Raw genomic sequence first — 25321 nt, 5'->3', positions numbered from 1 at the left:
TATAATCTGAAGTCAGGGAGCCTAATTCCTCCAGTTCAGTTTTTCTTTCTTAAGATTGCTTTGGCTTGTGTTAGAAAGCAGTGAGATGTAAGAACATATAGGTTGAAACTATGAGGTAGAGAACCTGCCCATCAAGGAACTCTAGACTTATTGCCACAGAGGGCTATGGTTTATTTTGTGTAAAGGAGTGACATATGGAGGAATTGTTGGAAAGTCTAACCTCATAAGAATAGCAGTAATAGAAGTAGTAAGAATAAGAGTAGTAACTGAAAAGAGAAATGTGTGAAGAAGACAATATATTGATTCTGGTGGATAATAAGATATAAATGTCCAAGACATCATGGAATAATGCATTTTATTATTTTTTTAATTTAAATTTATTTATTTTAATTGGAGGCTAATTACTTTATAATATTGTAGTGGTTTTGCCATACATCAACATGAATCCGCCACAGGTGTACACGTGTTCCCAATCCTGAACCCCCTCCCATCTCCCTCCCCATACCATCCCTCTAGGTCATCCCAGTGCACCAGCCCCAAGCATCCTGTATCCTGCATCAAACCTGGACTGGCGATTCGTTTCTTATATGATATTATACATGTTACAATGCCATTCTCCCAAATCATCCCACCCCAAAACACCAATACAGTATACTAACGCATACATATGGAATTTAGAAAGATGGTAATGATAACCCTGTATGCGAGACAGCAAACGAGACACAGATGTATAGAACAGTCTTTTGGAATAATGCATTTTAATAAGCTTGTTTTGTGTGTATATGAAAATTATGTTTTTATAGTGCATACTTTTCATCATGCCTTTTTAGAGGTAATTATCAAAAACTGCCTCAGATACTATCAAGTAGAACATACTAAAGATAATTTAAACTAAAGAACCATTGTTCTTTCCCTGAACTCTCTTTTTTTTTAACATTATGTAATTTTTTTTGTCAGATGTCTAATTTGCTTTTTAGCTATTTGTCTTTACTAAAGGGAATTGATGAAGTAGTTCCTTTGTGCCCATTGCTCCCTTCCAACCTTCTCTCCACCGCTAGTGCCTGTGTCTCTTGTCCTCTGAACAGAACCAGGTCTTCCACCTCTGCTATATCATTTTTTCTGCTTTGGTGCTGGATGCACACAGACCATTATTCATTCCCAGATTTTTTTGTTGGGAATGGGGGAGACTGTTAATATGTGGGAAAAGACTGATGTAAAAGAGAGAAGCAGTATCTCTTTCAGAAATCTCATGGCTTACTCTGATTGAGATTCTTGAAATCATCCTGGTGGACTAGATTCTCAGCTACCCTGAGGGTTTGTTTTAGGAATAAAAAATAATCAGCAAAATAATAGTATTTCTTTATTACATCAGTGAAAGTAACATTGCAAAATCAAAATTTCTATGATTCACAGACTATTATGGTTTAATTGATGTTTGTTCTGTGGGTTTACTTTATCAAAGGATGTAGATTTCTAATTTCTGAATAGTCATTTAATTTTCATTCCATACTTTTTACTTTGTATGTATGGTAAATATATAATGAAACTACCTTTCCACAGAGTTTTGAGGAAGACCTCAAGAGGCATGAAACTATACTATATTTAAGATATAATTACTGATACTTTAAAAATTAAAAGCAAAACAAATATTCACATTCTTAAATTTTAAAGTATAATTATTTCCTGCTGATATTAATATTTTAAGGCTTTGGAAAACTTTTCCTTTGAGAAAAAATTGTGTACAAAAAAATTATGTAAAACATCATTCCCAGGAACTTGCCTGTAGGCAAAACATGAAACAAAGCAAGGGAATGAGGAACTACAGTCTTTAAGAGCAAATGGGGCAAGGGAAGTCTTGCACCTAGAAGAGTATCAAGGTTCTTGACATAGCTGAGACACTGACAGTATATTTATATTTATAATTAAGGAAAAAGATTTTATAAGAATCCATAGTTTTTTGTTCTTAGTATCTACTAGTCAACATTTAAGTAAAGCTAGGTTGGCGTGCCCTTCAAAATGAGTACTTTAAAAGAAGTGATGTATTAAGAACACTTCTTAAAATTATTCTATGTAGAAATTTAACTTTGACACCTTTTTCTGTAACATTTTTCTCTGATCAGAAATAGTGAGGATTTTACTGTTAGCACCTCACCAATATTATCTGTGTAGACAGGTTTGAATCATTGTAAAGTCTCTGAGAAAATATTTGTATTAAAATAATGAACTTAACTTTTTCATAAAATACTGATAAATTTTAATCTTTTCAGTTCAGTTCAGTCATTCAGTCATGTCTGACTCTTTGCGACCCCATGAATCTCAGCACACTAGGCCTCCCTGTCCATCACCAACTCCCGGAGTTCACTCAGACTCAAGTCCATCAAGACAGTGATGCCATCCAGCCATCTCATCCTCTGTCATCCCCTTCTCCTCCTGCCCCCAATCCCTCCCAGCATCAGAGTCTTTTCCAATGAGTCAACTCTTCACATGAGGTGGCCAAAGTACTGGAGTTTCAGCTTTAGCATCATTCCTTCCAAAGAAATCCCAGGGTTGATCTCCTTTAGAATGGACTGGTTGGATCTCCTTGCAGTCCAAGGGACTCTCAAGAGTCTTCTCCAACACCACACTTCAAAAGCATCAATTCTTCGGTGTCCAGCTTTCTTCACAGTCCAACTCTCACATCCATACATGACCACTGGAAAAACCATAGCCTTGACTAGATGGACCTTTGTTGGCAAAGTAATGTCTCTGCTTTTCAATATGCTATCTAGGTTGGTCATAACTTTTCTTCAAAGGAGTAAGCGTCTTTTAATTTCATGGCTGCAGTCACCATCTGTAGTGATTTTGGAGCCCAGAAAAATAAAGTCTGACACTGTTTCCACTGTTTCCCCATCTATTTCCCATGAAGTGATGGGACCAGATGCCATGATCTTCGTTTTCTGAATTTTGAGTTTTAAGCCAACTTTTTCACTCTCCTCTTTCACTTTCATCAAAAGGCGTTTTAGTTCCTCTTCACTTTCTGCCATAAGGGTGGTGTCATCTGCATATCTGAGGTTATTGATATTTCTCCGGGCAATCTTGATTCCAGCCTGTGCTTCTTCCAGCCCAGCATTTCTCATGATGTACTCTGCATTGAAGTTAAATAAGCAGGGTGACAATATCCAGCCTTGACGTACTCCTTTTCCTATTTGGAACCAGTCTGTTGTTCCATGTCTAGTTCTAACTGTTGCTTCCTGACCTGCATACAGACTTCTCAAGAGGCAGGTCAGGTGGTCTGGTATTCCCATCTCTTTCAGAATTTTCCACAGTTTATTGTGATCCACACAGTCAAAGGCTTTGGCATAGTCAATAAAGCAGAAATAGATGTTTTTCTGGAATTCCTGCTTTTTCCATGATCCAGCAGATGTTGGCAATTTGGTCTCTGGTTCCTCTGCCTCTTCTAAAAGCAGCTTGAACATCTGGAAGTTCACAGTTCATGTATTGCTGAAGCCTGGCTTGGAGAATTTTAAGCATTACTTTACTAGCGTGTGAGATGAGTGCAATTGTGTGGTAGTTTGAGCATTCTTTGGCATTGCCTTTCTTTGGGATTGGAAAAAAACTGACTTTTTCCAGTCCTGTGGCCACTTCTGAGTTTTCCAAATTCGCTGGCATATTAAGTGCAGCCCTTTCACAGCATCATCTTTCAGGATTTGAAATAGCTCAACTGGAATTCCATCACCTCCACTAGCTTTGTTCGTAGTGATGCTTTCTAAGACCCACCTGACTTCGCATTCCAGGATGTCTGGCTCTAGGTCAGTGAACACACCATCGTGATTATCTGGGTTGTGAAGATCTTTTTTTGTGCTGTTCTTCTGTGTATTCTTGCCACCTCTTCTTAATATCTTCTGCTTCTGTTAGGTGCATACCATTTCTGTCCTTTATCAAACCCATGTTTGCATGAAATGTTCCCTTGGTATCTCTAATTTTCTTGAAGAGATCTCTAGTCTTTCCCATTCTGTTGTTTTCCTCTATTTCTTTGCATTGATCGCTGAGGAAGGCTTTCTTACCTCTTCTTGCTATTCTTGGAACTCTGCATTCAGATGTTTATATCTTTCCTTTTCTCCTTTGCTTTTTGCTTCTCTTCTTTTCACAGCTATTTGTAAGGCCTCCCAGACAGCCATTTTGCTTTTTTTAAATCTTTTACAGAAGTTAATTACTTTTTAATAAAACTTAAGCAAACCCAGCAGAGGACTAGCCAGGATTTCCATTTTTTATATAGCTTCTTTTGTTGCTTTCATTTGTAATTTGCTTTTTAATGCTTTCTAACTTTTAAAATGTTGATTCATCTTTTGGTTCTGCATTTTTTGTGTATGAATTTGGTAAACTAATAAGTAATTTGTATCAATATTAAAGTATAGTGGATAATTTTAGATATCAAATTCAGCTACTTTGTGATTTTGTCTGAAAATTTAAATAAGCACGGATATAATTAAAGTTTTTATGTAAAGGCTAATAGTCTTTTCCCTCATTTACATGTTTGATATATCTTAGGTTAAGCACTTCTTTTTTAAGATTATAATTACACATAACTGAAGTATACCATTTGTCATTAATAAAAGCATAACCTGTTTTTATTGATTATATATCCCTGGATTGAAAATTTTCAAGAATTTCAGAAAGCCACAATTTCCTAATAAGCATGTTACTGCTATTTGAAAGAAAGTTTGACTTTGTCAGACAATCATGAATTCAGACAATCATGAAACTATTAATGAGTCAGTGAACTATAAAGTGTTACTATAATGGCAAAAGGAACTAATTCTCTTAAATCTTTAAACACAGAGTATGCTTTGGTTTATGTTAATATTATATGTAATTCCCTTTTATAAACAATTAAAATAATGATCTTTTCTAAAGAGATCAGATACAACCTAACATCCTGTAAGAGTTAATTCATGACTAAATCAAATTATTTATGTTATCTCAGACTAATTGATTTGCTAATAAAAATATTAATAGTATGCCATTAACTAAGGGTGGCATATCAACACTTTAACTTTCAAAGAAGTGAATCAATTTTATTATTACACAACATACCGCAGTCACATTTCTAGCGCTGCACAGAAAGCTTAATAATCTGATTCCATGCAGTTACAGAAAATGTCTTGAAACATCGTTTGCTTACTTTTACAGAGTAAGTTTGAATGGTGTTATTAGTGCCAGTTGTATCTTGAATTCACTTGCCTAATGTTGACCAAAATATTTCCCCCAAACTAAACTAAATTGCAGAAACTTAAAATGACTATTAAATCACTCTGTGGTCTATTAAAATTCTTTGACCATTTTTTTAAAAAGAGTATCTCCATTGATTTAAATAATTATTTTATAATTACCTTATTCATTGTTGAAACCAGTGGGATTGATTAAATACTTAAAAACAGAAAGAGGAAAAAAGACCATCCCATTTCTAAATTAAATCCTCAGGAAATGAAGATTTAACAAGAGAGATGATTACCTTTTCTATAATTCACCTTTGCATGCTAATTAATGTTAAAATTTAAATTTACTTTTCTTCTCCACAAGCTCAAAGAATTTAAAAGTGTTTTATTATTTGATATCTTACATAAACAAAATAACATGTAAGTGTATATTTAAAAACTAGATACTATGATGTGACTTCACCTCTGAACTCTCTCCATCCTATCTCTTGGTTCCTGGTAGAAGTAACTAATACACTAATTTTTTTTAATTCTCTTAATTTTTTTTCTGATTGTATCACTTTTCTTTCTAATTTTATCTTACATTGTAAGATATATTCTGAAGTTGTTGTTGTTGTTGTTTTTTTTACTTAATGCTACGCTTCTCAAATCCTTAAGTGTTTTGTGTAGTTATAGCTCATTTTCACTCCTGTATAGTATAGCACTTTGTGAATAAATGCATTTTAATCTATTCTACTATTGATGGATATTTGCTTTGATTCTGATTCAAGATTTTTGTGTTCCTTTTTAAACATCTTATTATGTATGTTTATTTTATTACTCTTTACCCTTTCTACACATATTGCAAGTAACATATTTTCCTTTAAGTACTACTTCAACAGCCTCTCTCAAGCTTCTTTATATGTAGTATTTTCATTATCATTCATTTTAAAGTATTTCTTAATTCCATTGTAATTGTTTAATTAGTATATTTCATAGATGTTTTAGAATTTTAAATACTTTAACATTTCCAAGCCTATGGGAATTATAAAGATTATCCTCTTTTAATCAACTTCTAACTTAATTGTGTAGTAATTAGAGAAAGTGGTCTACTCTTTGAAATGTGTTGAGCTCTTATCTTATGAAATAATACATTATCTGTTTTAGTAAATTTCCATAAATCATTGAGAATAATATTCATTTTCTAATGGTTAGAGGCAAAATTCTATATACATTAAATTGTTGTTCATTCTCTAAGTTGTGTCTGACTCTTTGTGATGCCATGGCCATAGCACACCAGGATATCCTTCACTACCTCCTGGAGTTTGTTCAGATTCATTTGCATTGAGTTGATGATGCTTTCTAACCATCTCATTCTCTGCTGTCCTCTTCTCCTTTTGCTTTCAATCTTTCCCAGCATCAGGATCTTTTCCAATGAGTCGCTCTTTCCATCAGGTGGCCAAAGTGTTGGAGCTTCAGCTTCGGCATCAGTCCTTCCAATGAATATTCAGGGTTGATTTCCTTTAGGATTAACTGGTTTGAACTCCTTGCTGTCCAAGAGACTTTCAAGAGTCTTCTCCAGCACCACAATTCAAAGACATCAGTTTTTCGGTGCTCAGCTCTCTTTTTGGTCCAACTCTTTCATCCATACATGACTCTGGAAAAACCATAGTTTTGACAAGACAGAACTTTGTTGGCCAAGTGATGTCTATACTTTTTAATATGCCATCTAATTTTGTCATAACTTTACTTCCCAGGAGCAAACATTTTCTAATTTCATGGCTGCAGTCACCATCCACAGTGATTTTGGAGCCCAAGAAAATAAAATCTGTCACTGCTTCCACTTTTTCCCCTTCTGTTTGCCATGAAGTGATGGGACCCAGATGCCATGATCTTAGTTTTCTAGATGCTGAGTTTTGAGCCAGCTTTTTCATTCTCCTCTTTCATCCTCATTCGAAAGCTCTTTAGTGCCTCTCCAGTTTCTGCCATTGGAGTGATATCATGTGCATACTTGAGGTTGTTGATATTTCTCCCAGCAATCTTGATTCCAGTTGTGATTCATTCAGCCTGGCATTAAGTTAAATAAGCAGAGTGACAATACTCCTTTCCCAGTTTGGAACCAGTTAGTTGTTTAAGATTCTGACTGTTGCTTCTTAACCTGCATACAAGTTTTGCAAGAGACAGGTAAGGTGGTTGGTATTCCCATCTCTTTAAGAATTTTCCACAGTTTATTGTGATCCACAGAGTCAAAAGCTTTAGCGTAGTCAATGAGGCAGAAGTAGATGTTTCTTTAGAATTTCTAATCCTGATTTACATGCTAATTTTGTTCAGTATTTTTAGTTCTAACCTTTAAACTGTATGAATGTCAGATTTTATTATTATTTTTTCAATCAGTATGTGTCTGTCTTTACCCATATGTTTACCAATGTCACTATTTACCATTTCATTTGCATCTCTGAATTTCTTTTGCTGTCCTACTTCTTTCAAGAGAATCTTGTTTAGAAGTGCCTTGAGCAAAACCTATTGGTGGAAAAAATACTCTGTTTTTATTTCTCTGACAATGTCTTTAAGTAATCCTCATTCCTGAGAGCCTTCTGCTAGGCACATATCTAGGTCACCAGTTATCACTCTTCGAACATTTTCAGTGTATCATTCCCCTGTCTTGTTTTTGCTTCTTCCACTGAGGTGGGAGAATTTTGTTATCAGTTGAATTGTCATTCCTTCCTATGTGATCTATCTTTTCTTTCTGGCTTCTTTAAATATTTTCTCTTTGCATTTTATCTGCTGCAGTTTCAGTCAAGTTTTTTGGAATAAGAGCTTCTTTTTATTGTGAAATGCTTCCAGTATACATTTTTTTTTCTTTTACCATTTTGAGGGATTAATGGCCTTTATTCTTCAAACATTGTGTCTGCATTCTTTTTTCTGCTGATTAGGAACATGTTGGGTATGTATATTATTTCTTCTCTTTTAACACCTCTTTTAAGTCTTTCATCTTCTTGTGTCTCTATGCCATATGTAGGGAAATTTGATCCATTCTAACAACCCACTCCAGTACTCTTGCCTGGAAAATCCCATGGACGGAGGACCCTGTTAGGCAGCAGTCCATGGAGTTGCAAAGAGTCAGACATGACTGAGTGACTTCATTTCACTTCACTTCAATGCATATTCAGTAATTATTTCTTGAACCCTCTAATTTGTATTTTTCTTAAAATAGTTATTTTAAAATTATATTTCTTATTTCACAATCACCTGTTGCTTGTTCTTATTTATAAATTTATATATTATTTTTTAAAACATTCATATATATTAAATTTTGAATATGAAGTACTTTGTGATATAACTTTGTTGTTTGTTGTTTCTTTGGACTCTCACTCAGGATGGTCTTTTCTGTGTTTGAGACTTTATGAAATCACATTGTTTTTCTTTCCCTCATTTCTATCTGACCTTATCTTTCTTTGTCTCTATTGTCCCTGTCCTGCTCAAATTTATTCCACTCCTAGCAATTTCTTCCCATCTGAGGTGCCCCATCTTGGGAGTCAGCACGAGCTTACCAGTTTCTCAAGGTCAAAGAGTACCTGATGGCATGAGCACCCAGACTCACGGTGAACCCTGTGTGCTCACCTGCTGAACACTGGGCAGAGTCCCTCTTAGTTTCAGCTGATGATCAAAAATTATTCTCTCTCACTTTTCAGAAAATACCTCCTGGCTGTAGGAGGGTTCCTTATTTTCAGGTTTCTCAGAATCCCCATTATTTCCTTATGCTTTCTCTTCTGGAAACACTGATCCCTGCGGGGTTTTGACTGTCTGATTGTCCCCATCCACAAGTATTTTAGGGTTCATTTCATTTTGTAGTAAATATTGCCCGTGGTTTTTGCTATCTTATGGTGGAATTTGGAGGAGATTTTGCTATCTTATGGTGGGATTTGGAGGAGATTTAAATACTGCATTGCTGTTATCTTTTCAAAAATCCCTGGGTCAGTTATATTTTCATCCTACCATCCCTGGCATAAAAAAGGATCTTAACCCCTGTACTCCTGCTTTGCTCCTTGCACACTTAGTTTTTGAGTTCCAGTTTTAATGTCATCACTTGTCCTTAGGATGACCTCACCCTTCATGTATCAGCAGGATTTCTCCCCTGTTTCTGGGGCAGGAGGAAGGATTCTGTTTGGAGATTTTCTTTATGTCCTCTGAGTCCAGCACTGCAACAAAAGATGTGCTTTCATAGTTGTTGTTGTTGTCTACCGTATTATCAAAAGTATTTGTGCCTAATAGTATTTTTAATATCGCCCACAAATCTCATTTTAACCAAGGTTCATGCCTTACTTTTCTCAATTAAAAAGTAAAATATCTGATACACAATTGTACAAAACTAAATCTGTTGTTAAAATTGTAGAAAGCTTGACTCATAGAAGCCTCAATTTAATCTTCTTTCAAGCAAACCATCCTCATCCTCAGTTAATATATATAGACACAAACCTTTAAAAAAAAGAAAACACACTTCCTTGTAGTATATGGATGAAAACTTGATTCAGGATAAAGTTATTGACTCCTTTTTTTGTTGGATGCCCCTTGCTGAAATGGAATATTGCTAGAGATTGTTTGCTGGAATGGACTCTGGATGGATACTAATATCAGTGCAGGTTTTCTTAAAACAATTTAGAAATGAATACATGGTAGAAATATGAACATCCTCATAGGGTAGTGGCTGATAACAGGGAAACTGGCTTTAGATGGACTGAGTTCCCATCCTGACTTAAAAGTTTGGGTAAATTGCTTAACATCTTTGTGCTCAGTAGCCTTATTTTTTGAATGTGAATAATGATATTAAAATTACCTCTCTGAAACATTGGGAAGATTAAGTAAGATAAAATAGAGTTTACAAGTGATTTGTGGATAGTAAGTGATCATTAATTGCAGTCTGTGAGGATGATGATGATAATGATGGTGATAATGATGATAAAAGGTTACTTCCCTAATTAGAGACAGGCTTTGCTTATAAGCCTTTTGTGTCAAAATGGATGAAAAAAATGAGATAAAATAATAATTTAAAAATCTCACTTATTTTGTTGTGGACTTAAAGCAATCCCACTTTTTTAGACACAAGTGATAAAATTCATGGAGATTTTGTTCCAGGAAGGAAAAAAAAAAAACGGAGCAGTTACTTTTGGCTGAAGCCTTCTAAATAGGTACTAGCTGCTGGGCTCACTCCCTCTGATCCCTCCTTCTGCTGGACCCCAAAGAAAGTCCCCAGGGCTTCCCAAGTGGTGCTAGTGGTAAAGAACCTGCCTGCTAATGCAGTAGACATAAGAGATGTGGGTTCCATCCCCAGGTTGGGAAAATCCCCTGGAGGAGGGCACAGCAACCCACTCCAGTATTCTTGCCTGGAGAATCCCACAGACAGAGGAGCCTGGTGGGCTACAGCCCAGGGGGTCACAAAGAGTCAGACACAACTGAAGGGACTTAGCATGGCACAGCACAGAGAAAGTCAGTGTAGAAGGCATAGTTGGTGAAATGTTTGTCACTGTCCATTATTAGTCTTCGGGTACCAACAATGTGGCCTCATTCATTTACTGGTGATGTTAAGTTGTTCTGACACTGCCCTCAAGACAGTGATGCCTTGTCCTTAGAGTGACGGGATAGACACTCAGAAAGGATTGCACACATTTATCGAATACCCTTGGCTTCACTGTGTGCAAGGTTCCAAATGTGAACTGTCTCTGCAAACTTTATTACTCCCTGTGGTCAGTTCCAGGACTCTATGGATATTGCTCAGTGTAGCAGTTAATTTTCTTTAAAACTCCTGACCATTTTAAATAATAGCATGTGTAAAAGGAGCTATTCACACCTGATAGCTAAAATAAACTGGCCGTCAACTGTTGCCTGGAACTACTGCAGATTCTTAGGATGTCTTGAAAAAATATAAACTCTTAGAAGATAATATTCTATCAAGCTATTTACACATAATCTAGCAAATCAGTTGAGCAAATAATTTGAAGCTGTCAATAAGTCTGCAGACACAGTGAGTAAGATAAAGTGAGAGGAGTGAAGAAGAATACAAAAATCCATGCTAAGCTACTTTTGTGTCTGTGCTTCAGGATGCCAGATGCTTACCTATGAGCATTTCTTGAAACTCTACACAAATCAGAATAGACTGCCAGTAGAAATAAACAGTAACTGCTGGTACACACGTGCATTATTTAGGTAGTTTTTATTTATTTATCCTGTTTGCTAAGAGTGTGCAGAGCAGACTGGGCACTACACAGAAAAATGTTATCTGTAAAAATAACAAAAATACAAATATATGCCATCAATGTGTATCCTTTAACATTTTGCTTCTCTCCAAAATACAATCTCTTTTCTCCTTTTCTCTTTCTTACCCACCACTACCCTCTCAAGCTCAAGTGAAGAAGCTTTGCTTCTGCCAAGATTCATCACTCCATGTCCTCCTTGACTCTGTCCTTTCTTGTCTCCCCTGATCTTGCTCCCTCAATCCCGCACTTTCATTTCTCACTTTAAAAGGTCCTCTTCCTCCTGCGGACAAAAATCTTCCAATGATTCCCTTGTATAAAGTGTCTCTTACCCTTTCTCTTCCTGAAGCTCTTGTACTTTTGTTCTGCTTTCATTTACAGCCACGCTTCTGGACAAAGCTTCCCACCAATTCTTCACCACATCTTCAGGCTTTAATTGCATGTGATACTCAGTTTCTGTGAAAGTATAGGATGGAGTCCTCAGTTTGAAAGTCAAAAGAATACATTTTTATTCTCCATTGTTTGGGATATGATTAAATTGAAGTGGTTAGGCAAACAGAACAGATACTGCCTTTTACTCTTCTTACTGTTTCCAAAGACAGTTAAGTAACTCTTCTATTCATCCACACCAAAGGAGAACAGATTGTTGAAAGAGCAGAGGAATATACTTACGGAAACTCTGCTTCATCTCTGCTCTGCACAAGTGCATGATTCATGTGTGAATTGACTCTGTCTGAGCCTTCTGGCTGCTGCTTGTTAAACAATATAATGCTAACAGCAATATAATGTTCTAGAATCAGAGAAGACTGAGTTTAGAAGGCCATTCTTGAGAGGTAGGATTGCTTAGTGGTGAACAGCACAGTCTCTGGAACCCAAAGTGAGTTGCTAAAGTCTGAATCCTGATTTTTCCACTTCCTAGCTCTGGAACCTTCTAGACTTTAATGATCCCTTCTGTAAAATGGGAGTGATAATAGTACCTTCTCACAGATTTGCTGAGGAGGTGAAATGTGTTAGTATCCGTGCTTATAACAAAGGAGGGCAGGTTACAGTGCACTCTTTGTGAATTAAATATAAATCTTCATTCAAGCAGCTCTGACCCAGGCAGGTTGGAGTTCATGCCCTAGCCCTGCCAGTCACTCATTTTATGCCCTTGGGCAGTACTTAACCCCTCTCTACTCTGTCTACACAGGAGATTTAAAATAAGAGAATCTATGCAGAGAAGTGCTGTAAGGATTGAATATGCCAGTACATGTGAAATTACTTAATAGGACCCAAGAGATGGTTTAAGTGTTAGGAAATATTAACTCATTGCTGTCATTAAAAGTGATGTCTCAACCCTCCCAGTTTTGTCCATTAACACAATGCATATCTCTTCTAAACTTTTCCAGATATCTTGACTTCCTTGTCTTGCTTCATTCTAGATATTGAAACTTTATGACTGGCCAACACCACAACTGAACTCATAGAAAAATTAACTTTTCGTGATTCCCAGTTAATGAGTGCTTCTTAGGTTTTCCTCACTGCTGGGAATGGCACCACCGTCTTTCTTCAATCTTAATAAAAACGATGTTACCGCTTTTTGTAGTCATCTCTTGCACTCACAGTATTCAATACCATTTAACTCTACATAGAAAGCCTCATTTACTCTCAACTTCTTCAGTGACTCCTAGTTGCAGAAATCACTGGTTCCTGGATTGACTATGAAAATGCATTCCCTATTTCTTTCTCTGAATCCATTCTCACATATTCTAGCTTTGTCATTTTTACTAAACACATCTAAAATATTATTTTTCTCTCGAACAACTTCCACTTGCTATGACATTATGTAGAGACAACTCAGCCTGACCTATAAAAACTTCGCACATGACAATCCTCTCCTGCTTTTCCAGATGTGGTTCTCCTGCCCTCTTCAGTGTTTCCTGTGCTTCTTGAATAGCCTCTTTCTTTTGCTGGATCTAGTCTTTCTTCATCTGATAGCCTTCACTTTAAGCTTACTGTCTCCTTTAGTCAAAATCTCCTCTGTATGAAAGAGCTTGTTTTGAGTTAGACTTTCTTTATAAAATAATTTTCTGATTACCCCTCCCATTAAAACAAGTCATTCCCTAAAATTTCCCTGGCACATTTTGATACTTATTTTATAATAATGACTGTACCCATTCAGAGTCAAGTATTGAATATTTCATCCAAACCATCACTTGCCCAATGAAGGCACAAGTTATAAGAGTAAATGGGCTGTAGTGCCTTTCTCAGGGTTTTTTTTTTTTTTTTTTTTTTTTTTTTTTGTATTCTGAGCAATGAAAATCCCATGAATTGATCCTCCTTCAGTAAATTCCAGTTACTCTTAAGTTACTTACACAGAGATTGTGTCTCTAGGGCAACTGCCCTAGGGCTTGCTGCTTATCTTGTGTCTCTGTTCTCCATCTGGTTAGCCTGAGCAGTTGACATGTGACTCAGTTCTTGCCAGTTTCTATCACCTGTAGTTAGTTTACTGTGGGTCAGAATAGCGATTTTTAGAAAGAGAGTAAAATAAGGTTTTTCTTCTATCCACATTTATTTCCCTGGGGGTAACAAATAGATCCAGAGAATAAGTGCTTTGTTTAAGTGTGCTACTATGGGGGCTCAGAGGTTAAAGCGTCTGCCTGCAATGCAGGAGACCTGGGTTTGATCCCTGGGTTGGGAAGTTCCCCTGGAGAAGGAAATGACAACCCACTCCAGTATTCTTGCCTGGAGAATCCCACGGACAGAGGAGCCTAGTGGGCTACAGTCCAGGGGGTCGCAAAGAGTTGGACACGACTGAGCGACCTTACTTACTTACTTACTATCTACAGAAATAATATACGTTTTTCTTGTACAAGGACCTTGCACCATTTTAATTTTGTAAACATCTTCCATAGAAATTAGCAGATTTTTACTACACAAATATGATCATTATTTGATTCATCTAAGAATTCTGATTTTTTTTAAATATTATGTTACTTTAAAATATAATTTAATCATTTATACTATTATTTTATTTATAACCGTTGATAGGACAGTTTAAGGCCACTTAATCCAATATTTAACTGGGTTAAACCTATATTTAAATATTTTAAAAACTAATTAGGTTGAAACTTCAATAATTCATCATAAAAAATGCTAATAGTTTTGTTTTTCCCCATTTTGTTCTTTAACATAGTAATATCTCTTCCTAAAGGTCACATTTCTGTCCTACTAGAGAAAATTTGCATACTAACCTATTTATCCCTTTTCTAACTATTTATGAATAGCTGTTATGCAAAATCTGAATAAATAATATAAAATTGACCCTCTTTCCAATCATTATAAGTGCTAAAAATTTTATATAAATATGTAAAGATCATTTATTAAGTTGTATTAGAATAATCTCCTACTTAAAATTACTGCCACATTATTCCACTATGTATCTTTTAAGTAGACTACACAAAAGACCATGAATATATGTAATGCACCTGAGGGCCATTGTTTATGTCTGAGCTTTTGTTCAACTTTTTTTTTTTTTAAGTCTTTTTTTTTTTAATTTTATTTTTAAACTTTACAATATTGTATTGGTTTTGCCAAATATCTAAATGAATCCGCCACAGGTATACACGTGTTCCCCATCCTGTACCCTCCTCCCTCCTCCCTCCCCGTACCATCCCTCTGGATCGTCCCAGTGCACCAGCCCCAAGCATCCAGTATCGTGCATCGAACCTGGACTGGCGACTCGTTTCATACATGATATTATATGTATTTCAATGCCATTCTCCCAAATCATCCCACCCTCTCCCTCTCCCACAGAGTCCAAAAGACTGTTCTATACATCAGTGTCTCTTTTGCTGTCTCGTATACAGGGTTATTGTTACCATCTTTTTAAATTCCATATATATGCATTAGTATACTGTATTGGTGTTTTTCTTTCTGGCTTACTTCACTCTGTATAATAGGCTCCAGTTTCATCCACCTCGTTAGAACTGATTCAAATGTATTCTTTTTAATGGCTGAGTAATACTCCATTGTGTATATGTACCACTGCTTTCTTATCCATTCATCTGCTGATGGACATCTAGGTTGCTTCCATGTCCTGGCTATTATAAACAGTGCTGCGATGAACATTGGGGTACACGTGTCTCTTTCCCTTCTGGTTTCCTCAGTGTGTATGCCCAGGGGTGGGATTGCTGGGTCATAGGCAGTTCTATTTCCAGTTTTTTAAGGAATCTCCACACTGTTCTCCATAGTGGCTGTACTAGTTTGCATTCCCACCAACAGTGTAAGAGGGTTCCCTTTTCTCCACACCCTCTCCAGCATTTATTGCTTGTAGACTTTTGGATCGCAGCCATTCTGACTGGCGTGAAATGATACCTCATAGTGGTTTTGATTTGCATTTCTCTGATAATGAGTGATGTTGAGCATCTTTTCATGTGTTTGTTAGCCATCTGTATGTCTGCTTTGGAGAAATGTCTATTTAGTTCTTTGGCCCATTATTTGATTGGGTCATTTATTTTTCTGGAGTTGAGCTGTAGGAGTTGCTTGTATATTCTCGAGATTAGTTGTTTGTCAGTTGCTTCATTTGCTATTATTTTCTCCCATTCTGAAGGTTGTCTTTTCAACCTTGCTTATAGTTTCCTTTGTTGTGCAGAAGCTTTTAAGCTTAATTAGGTCCCATTTGTTTATTTTTGCTTTTATTTCCAATATTCTGGGAGGTGGGTCATAAAGGATCTTGCTGTGATGTATGTCGGAGAGTGTTTTGCCTATGTTCTCCTCTAGGAGTTTTAATGCCATTTCATTGTCTTTTTTTTTTTTTTTTTTACTTTACAATATTGTATTGGTTTTGACATACATCAACATGCATCCGCCACGGGTGTACACGTGTTCCCCATTCTGAACCCTCCTCCCACCTCCCTCCCCATACCATCCCTCTGGGTCATCCCAGTGCACCATCCCCAAGCTTCCTGTATCCTGCATCAAACCTGGACTGGTGATTCATTTCTTATATGATATTATACATGTTTTAATGCCATTCTCCCAAATCATCACCCACCCCCCACTCCCTCTCCCACAGAGTCCAACACCTTATCTTTGACAAAGGAGGCAAGGATATACAATGGAGAAAAGACAATCTCTTTAACAAATGGTGCTGGGAAAACTGGTCAACCACTCGTAAAAGAATGAAACTAGAACACTTTCTAACACCATACACAAAAATAAACTCAAAATGGATTAAAGATCTAAACATAAGACCAGAAACTATAAAACTCTTAGAGGAGAACATAGGCAAAACACTCTCCGACATACATCACAGCAGGATCCTCATTGACCCACCTCCCAGAATATTGGAAATAAAAGCATTTCATTGTCTTTACAATCATCAGAAGTCAGCTAACAAAAGATGTGGACAGAGTATTTCCTCTTGATCAGCCATATGTGTATAAATTTATTTACCTAAAATTCCCTAAATTCCAAAAGCGATTGTGGTTTGGGGAGGTAGTGTTAGGAGTCAGAGGACAGGCACATTTGGGAGGATCACTGCAGGTCCTGCTTGCCCCCACCAGACTTCTGGCCTGCTGACCACAGGCCTGGCACAGCATCTGTTTCCTCCCCACTCTCTGTCCCAGTCAGGCAAGTTGCCTTATTTGGTAGAAAGTTCTTGTTCATAGAGATACTTAATGCTGAGTTTAGATTGAGACCTTCTAAGTCTTAAAACCCCCTAAATACAGTATCTCCTCTTTGGGAAATAGGTCATGAATTGATACATCTTTCTTTACTCTCTAGGAGAAGATTCTGAAGATGTACCAACTTCAAAGAAAGCTAAAGGTAAGATTGTTATTTTCAGTTCACTAGGAATTTTCTCGTCTGTAAATTTTTTTCTATCTGTTTTATTTAACTATTCTGGTTCTCAACTTTACCTAAGCAAAGTTTAGATGGTACACTTATCTGTAAACAGCTTTTGTACATTATTTGGAAAACATATATGTGTGTGTGTATATATATGTGTATATATATATATATATATATAACATGCTATACATATATATTATACACCTGTATATATTATATATCTCTGTATATCTCTATATATTTAAGACTAACTGGACACTGATTTATTTACAAGTAATTATTAAATAATTTGTAGGCCAATAAGGTTATAAGAGAAATATTTCAGAATCATAATTTCACAAGTGTTGTTTGACAGAAGGAGGACCACATAAATGTTCAAATATGATATTTACATGTGTTTATTAAGAAAAATTGAGATAACTTGCCTATATTAGCAATAATAGCTAAAGAAAAGATGGAAGTAAGGAGGAAGAGAGAGAGGGAGGGAAGACTGACCTCAAACCTCAGAAAAATTTGCTACAACCAGATACATGACCTTAGGCGTGTATTTCCAGGACTAAATTTATTCATCTGTATTGTAAGGTTTTCAACTAATTTAATTTAATGCATTTTTTTTCCTGAAGGGTTTCCTGGCTTCCTAGTTTGGCTTGTTATGTGACAGATATTTTCTATTCTACTTTCAGACTTGCCTATGGACAGTAAGAGTTTGCCTAAGATGTACTCTTGTCATCAAAATACAAGTTTTGTGGCAGTGTCTGGAATTAATAGTGTGGAAAACAGCACTTTGAGAAAAGACACAAGAGAATAGGTTTTTGATTCTTATGAGATGATTTACACTTAAGATATTTTTGAATACTAAAATGTGGGGAGTTTTATAAAACAATTATTAAGAACAATAACTTAATTTTTTTTTTACTTCTAGAACATAACTTCTCAAACAACTTTATATACAAAGCATTTGGAAATCTTTTTGAAATGAAATAAATTGATATTGGAGATCAATAACTGTATTTATATCAGTTTCCCAAGTAATGTTAGAACTACTGGTTCATGGATCACACTTTGAGAAGGAAGTTTTTTGAACTCATTTAGAATTTGATGAAATCTAAAACCTACTTCAGATGAAACACACACACATGTTCATATCTTAACATTCCATAGGTTTGTAAGAAACTCGTGAAAGTTTATCTGTGTACACCAGTTAAGAACTTCTAACCTGGGGAAAGGGGTTCAAATGAATAATGTCATTTATCCTTCATTAGATAGACACGTGGTGCATATCACTTCAGCAAAGGAGTCCTTGAGTCACATGAGAAAAGCAAAGGGTGCAGGATATATGAGCCTGCTGCTATTCTTTCATGATAAGGATGACCATTAAAACTCATGTCTCTCACAAGTTTAAATTATTTTGATCGAAACATTTGTTTCATAGCAAGATTCCATCCTTACCATATTATAACTCTGAGCATCAAAAACTCTTCAAAGAAAGGAATGAGTGTCAAGCCAGCCCTCCATTAACATCCAGCACATCAGGACCAGTTCTATGTGAACAATTGCCTGTAGCATTTTCCAGTCTTTTCTTTCATTGCCTCCTCTTCTATTACCGGCTCTTAACCTACTGAAGTTTGTAGTTAAAGACTGAACAGAATCTGAATAAGAACCTAGAATTTATTATAAGGAGGCCAAATAGCTCCTGTTTCTTTCATATTGTGTACCTTTTAAGACATTTTTTATGTCCCTACGTATTTGTATAATAACTATGAATGTACAAGGTAATTACTTTCATATTTTTGTATCCACTAGAAGAAGCTGAAGAGGTATCTTCAACAAAGAAGCAGAAAAGTAAGTTAAAAAAAAAGATGATTAAAACCACTAAGGCATTCTGTAGGTGGTACATATACACTGAAAGTTTAGACTCTCTTAAGAAAACCAGCATTAGAAGAAAAAGATGTGTAGCACGTATGTGAAGAGTAACATTAAAGTAGGTCACTCATATTTCTAAGAGGAGTTCTGCACTCTTCACGTCAGTCAAGGGACACACATTTGGAGGAATTACAAAGTCATGACTGAAGTGGCATTTATTGCAAACCATTCTACACAGCTCTGATCCTGAACATTCTAACTGAATCTGTGCTTAAATGTGTGCTACTGTCTGCTTTATGAAAAGACAGCTGAAGTGATATACTGAAATTTTTTACCTCAAAATGAAAAAAAATGTAGAAATAGGTCTCAACAATTCAATTGCTTAGAAACTCACTTCTAAGATTCAAATTTCCTTTTACCTTTTCTCACTATATGGCAGGCTGTTAATATTCAATCTTTGGGATCGTTGATTTTATAATGCAATCAATATTCATATGCAGTTACAAAATTCAATGTCCTATTTTCTTATTATTCCAGCACATCCAAATTAGACATTTTTTCTTCAGATGGTAAAGCAATACATCTTGAATTCACATATGCATAAAAGTCATTGCTGCACAGACTAAAGGAAGGAATTTTTTAAATAAGTATAACCAAAGTTTGCTTCACATAATGCTTTTGAAATAAAAAATAGACATTTATCTGAGGAAATAATGTCAATAATGTTCTCTGGGTTCCACAATCCTTCTTAAATGTATTTCTGAAGGAAATTACAAAAATGACCTCTATAATAGCAAACACTTCCTGTTATATTAATATATGTGAATCATTGAAAAAATATCAAGAGCCTACTATATTTTAAGCACTGTTTAGATGCTGTGGCTACTGCAACAGATGAGGGATAACAAATTATAATCCTTCATAAATCAGGTTGTATGAAATAAGAAATAAATAAGTAGTCTTAATACTTTCAGATATGGTTGCAAAATCCATAAAGTCAATCTAAGCATGTTTTTGATTTATATAGCAGTGCTTTCCCAATTGTTCACCTACTTGTAACAATTTGTGGCTGTATCACATAATACTCAAAATCTGTTATTTCATAAATAATTATTAAAGATAGGTGGATTATATTGACGTCAATCTCCTGGTTGGGATATTATAGTATCATTCATTTCTCAAAGATGTTACCATTGGTGAACACTAGGTGACAGATACATGGGCTCTCTCTGCATCATTTCTTACAACTTCATGTAACTCTTCAATGATCTCAAAATAAAAATTTTAAATAAAAGTAAGTAAATAAAATAATTCCACTTTTTAGTAAAAAACAAAAGTGTCAAATATTTTCAGTTCACTTGGGGGATTTACCATAGCAAAACAATATTTTCATCTTTCCATGAAGCAGTTCTATAGTTTGACATTTATGAGCCTTTTATAGAAGACCTAGAATGTCCAGCTACAATGATATTTTCACTCACAACCATTTGGCATCAATAAAATAAATGTCAGAACAGTGCCTGTGAATGAGAAGGCTCAGCTGGAAGCTGATTCTGATGGTCTCTCCCCCTTTGAGTACTGGCTCTGCCATTCCTCCTTCATGCAGGCCCAGCATTACTGCCTTCCTTCTCTGCAGCCTGTCCAACCCCTAACCCTAGACTCCCACAACCTTGGCGAGGGTGCAGGGGCGAGGGTTGTGTTACTGACCCTCTTTGAGGCTAAAACAAAATAGAAAACAATTCTGGATAAGATAAAGAGGAAAGAAGAACTAAATTCAAGATTTCTCCAAACCATTTTCATCAGTGAAAAAGCTCAGTGATTAAAGTCAGCTGACATCATGGGTGATGAAATCAGAATAATCCCTTGTTGTCCCCCTTAGCTTCTTTCTACCCATGCTTTGCTCTATTCTACTTCCTAAGCCCTTAGACTCATGTGGATTTAACTAGCCTCCCCCTCCCCATATTCCATATACTGCAAGCTGCAATTATCATTCTCTTTCCTGGCCAGCTGCAAGAAGTCTGTGGTTGGTTGACAGAATGCTGGCTGTTGCAAAGACTGTCTGTCTGTGGAACCCATGCCCATATGCATTGAATTAGACTGCCTCGCAATGCTTTACCTCTGTTCCTAATCACATTCTAGTTGTTTTTTTTAATAAATCATCATGCTCTCTTTCTTAGCCCCCATCAGCTTCTTCCAGTGTGTCTACTTGGATGGGTACAATGGCTATGGATTTCAGTTTCCTGTCACTCCTGCGCACCACCCCGGAGAGAGCTCTGGCCAACCAAATTCTCCAGGACAGAAGCATCAACGACAATAAGACACATACGCACAGCCCTTGCAAATTGCTTTAGAACTTTGAAAATAGGATCTTTTGTTTGTCTACAGTGACACAGGCAATTGAAATCATGTAGTCCAGGGGATTTCTTTGAAAATATTTTACTCTTCTGCCTGGTGTAGAAAGGGTGAGCAGAGGGTCTGAATGATAAGAAGACAAGTTGGAGGGTCTGGCGCTCAAGAATCTGTCATTTGTTTGCTGCTGGGAGTGGGTGCTTGTATTTTTCTATTTCCAGTCACTTTAAGGTTGTTCACAAACTAAATTTTGCTTAAAAATGATCTTTTAAACATGATTGACACAATTACAACATGAAATTTCTGGCTTCAGTTAGATATTGACTTCTAAGTGAAAACACAGACTATGCTCTAAGTTTAAAGGCTTTAGTAGCTTATACAAAAGCTGCTCTTTTGCATCATGTAGGTATCTAAACTCAGTTTACCCAATATGTTGATATTCAATAGTTTAATTTTATTTCTGTATATATATCTATTTTACTTGTGACTCTTCTCTAAAAATGGGTAACAGTTTCACCAAAGAATGCTTTAAGTGTCTTGTAAGGCTCTTTTAGAGCTCAAAATATCTCTGAACTTTAGACATGATAAGATGGAGCGGAAAGGCTTGATGAATCTTATCCCTAAGATTTGTCTTGAATTACAATTAGGAAATTCACTCCAGTGGAAATACGCCATCCAATTAGGCAAGTCTGGTGAATCATTTGTTTAAATATAAGCAAATGAGATGTAGACTAGCCAGATTTCTCCAGACTGTGCCCTAGTAAAATGTCACCTGGGTGAAATTTTAGATCAGTCACCAAATTTGGGTGACAGATGCAAGAGGATTTTCATTTCACTTTAATAGGATCATTCTATGGAGTTAAATAGGTTTTATTGCTCAAAACAAAAAAAATATAAATGTCATCAAAGTGGAAGGAACACATTTTAACCATTAAGTTTGCCATGAGATATCTTACTTGTTTTTTAGGTAATTAGTTACCAGTGCTAATGGAATGAATAACAATCTTTAACTTATTTGATGATGCATCACTAGGGAAAACAACTATACTTTTGCCATCCTTTGTCTCTCAGTGATATAAACACTTATGTTTTCAACTACATTTTTCTAACAACAATAAAAGTCATGCCAGGGAATTCCTTTGCAGTACAAGAGTTAGGATTCCACACTTCCACTGCTGGGAGCACAGATTTGATCCCTGGTCAGGGAACTAAGATCCTGCATGTCACGTGGTACAGTCTAAATAAATAAATGAATAAATGTCATGCCACTGTGACCTTTATTATGTTTACAGTAGCAATTTAACTTATGACACATTAACTCAGGAAGTAAATTGAATTACTCTTTCTGGCTTTTTAATCATCTTCAGCAAAGTCCGAAAGAGCCAGAGCCAATACTAGCCAAGTGATTTATTTTCAAGGACTGAAACTAAGTTCCTTAGGTCCAAGATGTAGAACACTGTTTCATTGGAATATCATTAGGCTAGTGCATCAGTAACATGTTAATTATTAATAACGAATTTTCAGTGACTTTTGTGAATAGTTAATCTTGGCCACTGGCTGGTAGACCTAACTTATACCACAAAAGCCAATGATATGATGAACCAAGATTAATGCCACTCCATATGGAGGGCTGCCTGGAAGTGTGTAATTTCAGTACCAATCAGATGGTACTATCTTTTAAAGCCTCTTCTTGTAACAGTGAAAACTTGTGGGTAGGACAGTGGATGAAGTTTATTGTTCAACTACTCCTCCAGCTTGTCCAATTTAATGGCTAAAGGAATAGAGAGAAAATATGATGGTTTTCTCAATTTCATAGAAAAGAATGGTTTATCCATTCATTCTTTACATTGAATGACTGTTGAGCATTTACTCTTTCTAGGGCACTGTGTTAGCTCTGGGCCATATAAGGAAAATATCAGAGATAAATTCTGTTCCCAGTGCTATCCTGACACAGTATGTGGCCTTGGAAAATTTGCTAAACATTCTGTGCTTATTTTTCCCATGTGTAAAATAAGGATTTCTAGACAAACAACCTTATACCTCACAGATGTACCGTGGAGACTGAGAAAATATCTTAATATGGACATGACAGAAAAGTGTCTAAAAGAATACTTTTGAATGTGGCACTACTTGTTCCTCTGAGTACTTTTCTACATTATATTACGGTCTCTTTCATTCTCATCATGAAAACTATTTGATAAAAAATAAAATATGACAGCTCCTTGTAATTAGACAAGTCAATTATGCTGTAAACAATATTTACAATGTTGTTACGGTGTATCTGCTTGAAGTTACAATGAAATAGCACATGAAAATTGTTAATTAAACTCTCATCTGTTCATACAGTTCCATCAAATAAAGTATTTCTAGTCCTTTCATGTTTGTGCTTTACATTTTAAAATGAAAAGATAAATGGTTGGTTTAAAAGTCATTGTCTTTAGTAGTTCACTCATAATTCATGTCATATTGGTTATGAATGTGTAAGTAGTTGATAATTGTTTTAGTTCTTCGTTTTGTCTAATTGGTATGGGCTACTCATTTCTGTTCTTTACTCTTCCCTTCTCTTTACCTTCTCTTAATAGATGAAGCTCTAAGATAAATATAGGTCTATAGAAGATAAATGAAGGTCTATAGAAGATAAATAATTACTTAAGGTTTTAAATTTATGTTTAGTTTTCATAAAGCCTGATAATGGGGCCAGGCTTTTTTGGAATAATTCACATGAAATGCCCCAGTGTATTGTTTCCTTCTGGTACAACCCTGTCAAAACTGCTCACTGTAATATTTTGGGAACTAGAACTATATGTTGAGGGACTCAGATTATTTCTTTGAGTTATTTTGCTGGAAAAAAGCAAAGAGAATAACCAATATTATTCCTGATAGAAAATTCAAGGACGACCTAGCTAAGCTGACAGTACAGAAAACGAACCTAATCCTTATACAAATGCATAAGTTTGCCCAAAGTAGCCAATTGCACGAAAACCAGGCCCAGAATATTAGTCAGCTAGCTCCCAGATGCCTTTAACTTTGTCCTCAGGATACAGTTACAAATCTTAGCTAGTTCAATCCAGCATCTCAAAATTTATTTTTTAATTATCACCAGAGTTAGAAATGCAATCCTATGTGGAAAGACTTGCTTTTTTCCTACATGAGAGCCTAAAGGGACTTTAAGAGTTTCATTCATTTGCTTTAGAGATAAAGGAACTGAATCTCAGAGATGTTAGGTGACATGCCAAAGGGTCACATTGCTAACTAGTAATAGAAGTAGACTGAGAACTGGGATCTTCTGTTTTCTAATCCACCACATATAACCCACCCTGTGTGACTCCATGTTGAAGTCTCCACCATCATAAACTACCTCTGACATTTACACACATTAAGATGTAGAAACTCAGCACAGCTTTCCAGTCACTGGCTTCCTGACCACACTCTCTGCCCAACTCCTTTCAGGCCAATATTACTGCTACCTTGTACCTGCTCCCTTCATTAATTATGAAGTGAAGTGAGCTCAGTTGTGTCTGACTCTTTGCAATCCCATGGAATTCTCCAGGCCAGAATACTGGAGTGGGTAGCCTTTCCCTTCTCCAGGGGATCTTCCCAACCCAGGAAATCAAACCGGGGTCTCCTGCATTGCAGGCAGATTCTTTACCAACTGACGTGTCAGGGAAACCCTCATTTATCATTCATGTCAACAAAACATTTAGAAATTCCTGTGGATGCTCTCCTTTGTGTATAAAAATAGTTTTATTTTTCCACACTATTTAAGTCACTGAAAGACTCCAAATATTTGCTCCAAATAAGGAAAAAACAACTCTCTTTAAATTAATCTCAACACAACCAAAGATGCAGGTTAAC

At 36.0% G+C, this 25321-nt stretch overlaps 1 protein-coding gene across 1 annotated transcript in view; it reads left to right on the top strand.

Moving 5' to 3' along the window:
* Positions 1-23844, top strand: part of LOC123327765 (triadin) — a 33406-nt gene extending 9562 nt beyond the window's left edge. The window contains exons 5-7 of the mRNA XM_044924444.2: positions 17189-17230; positions 19058-19096; positions 21295-23844. Of these exons, the coding sequence (XP_044780379.2) occupies positions 17189-17230; positions 19058-19096; positions 21295-21434 (221 nt within the window). The 3' untranslated portion in view covers positions 21435-23844. The remainder of the gene's footprint in view (positions 1-17188; positions 17231-19057; positions 19097-21294) is intronic.
* Positions 23845-25321: the final 1477 nt, after the last annotated feature.

This window comes from Bubalus bubalis, chromosome 10 (genome assembly GCF_019923935.1).
Source record: "Bubalus bubalis isolate 160015118507 breed Murrah chromosome 10, NDDB_SH_1, whole genome shotgun sequence".
Lineage (NCBI taxonomy): Eukaryota > Metazoa > Chordata > Mammalia > Artiodactyla > Bovidae > Bubalus > Bubalus bubalis.
The sequence above is the reverse complement of the archived record's forward strand: the minus strand, read 5'-3'. Positions and strand labels throughout refer to the sequence as shown.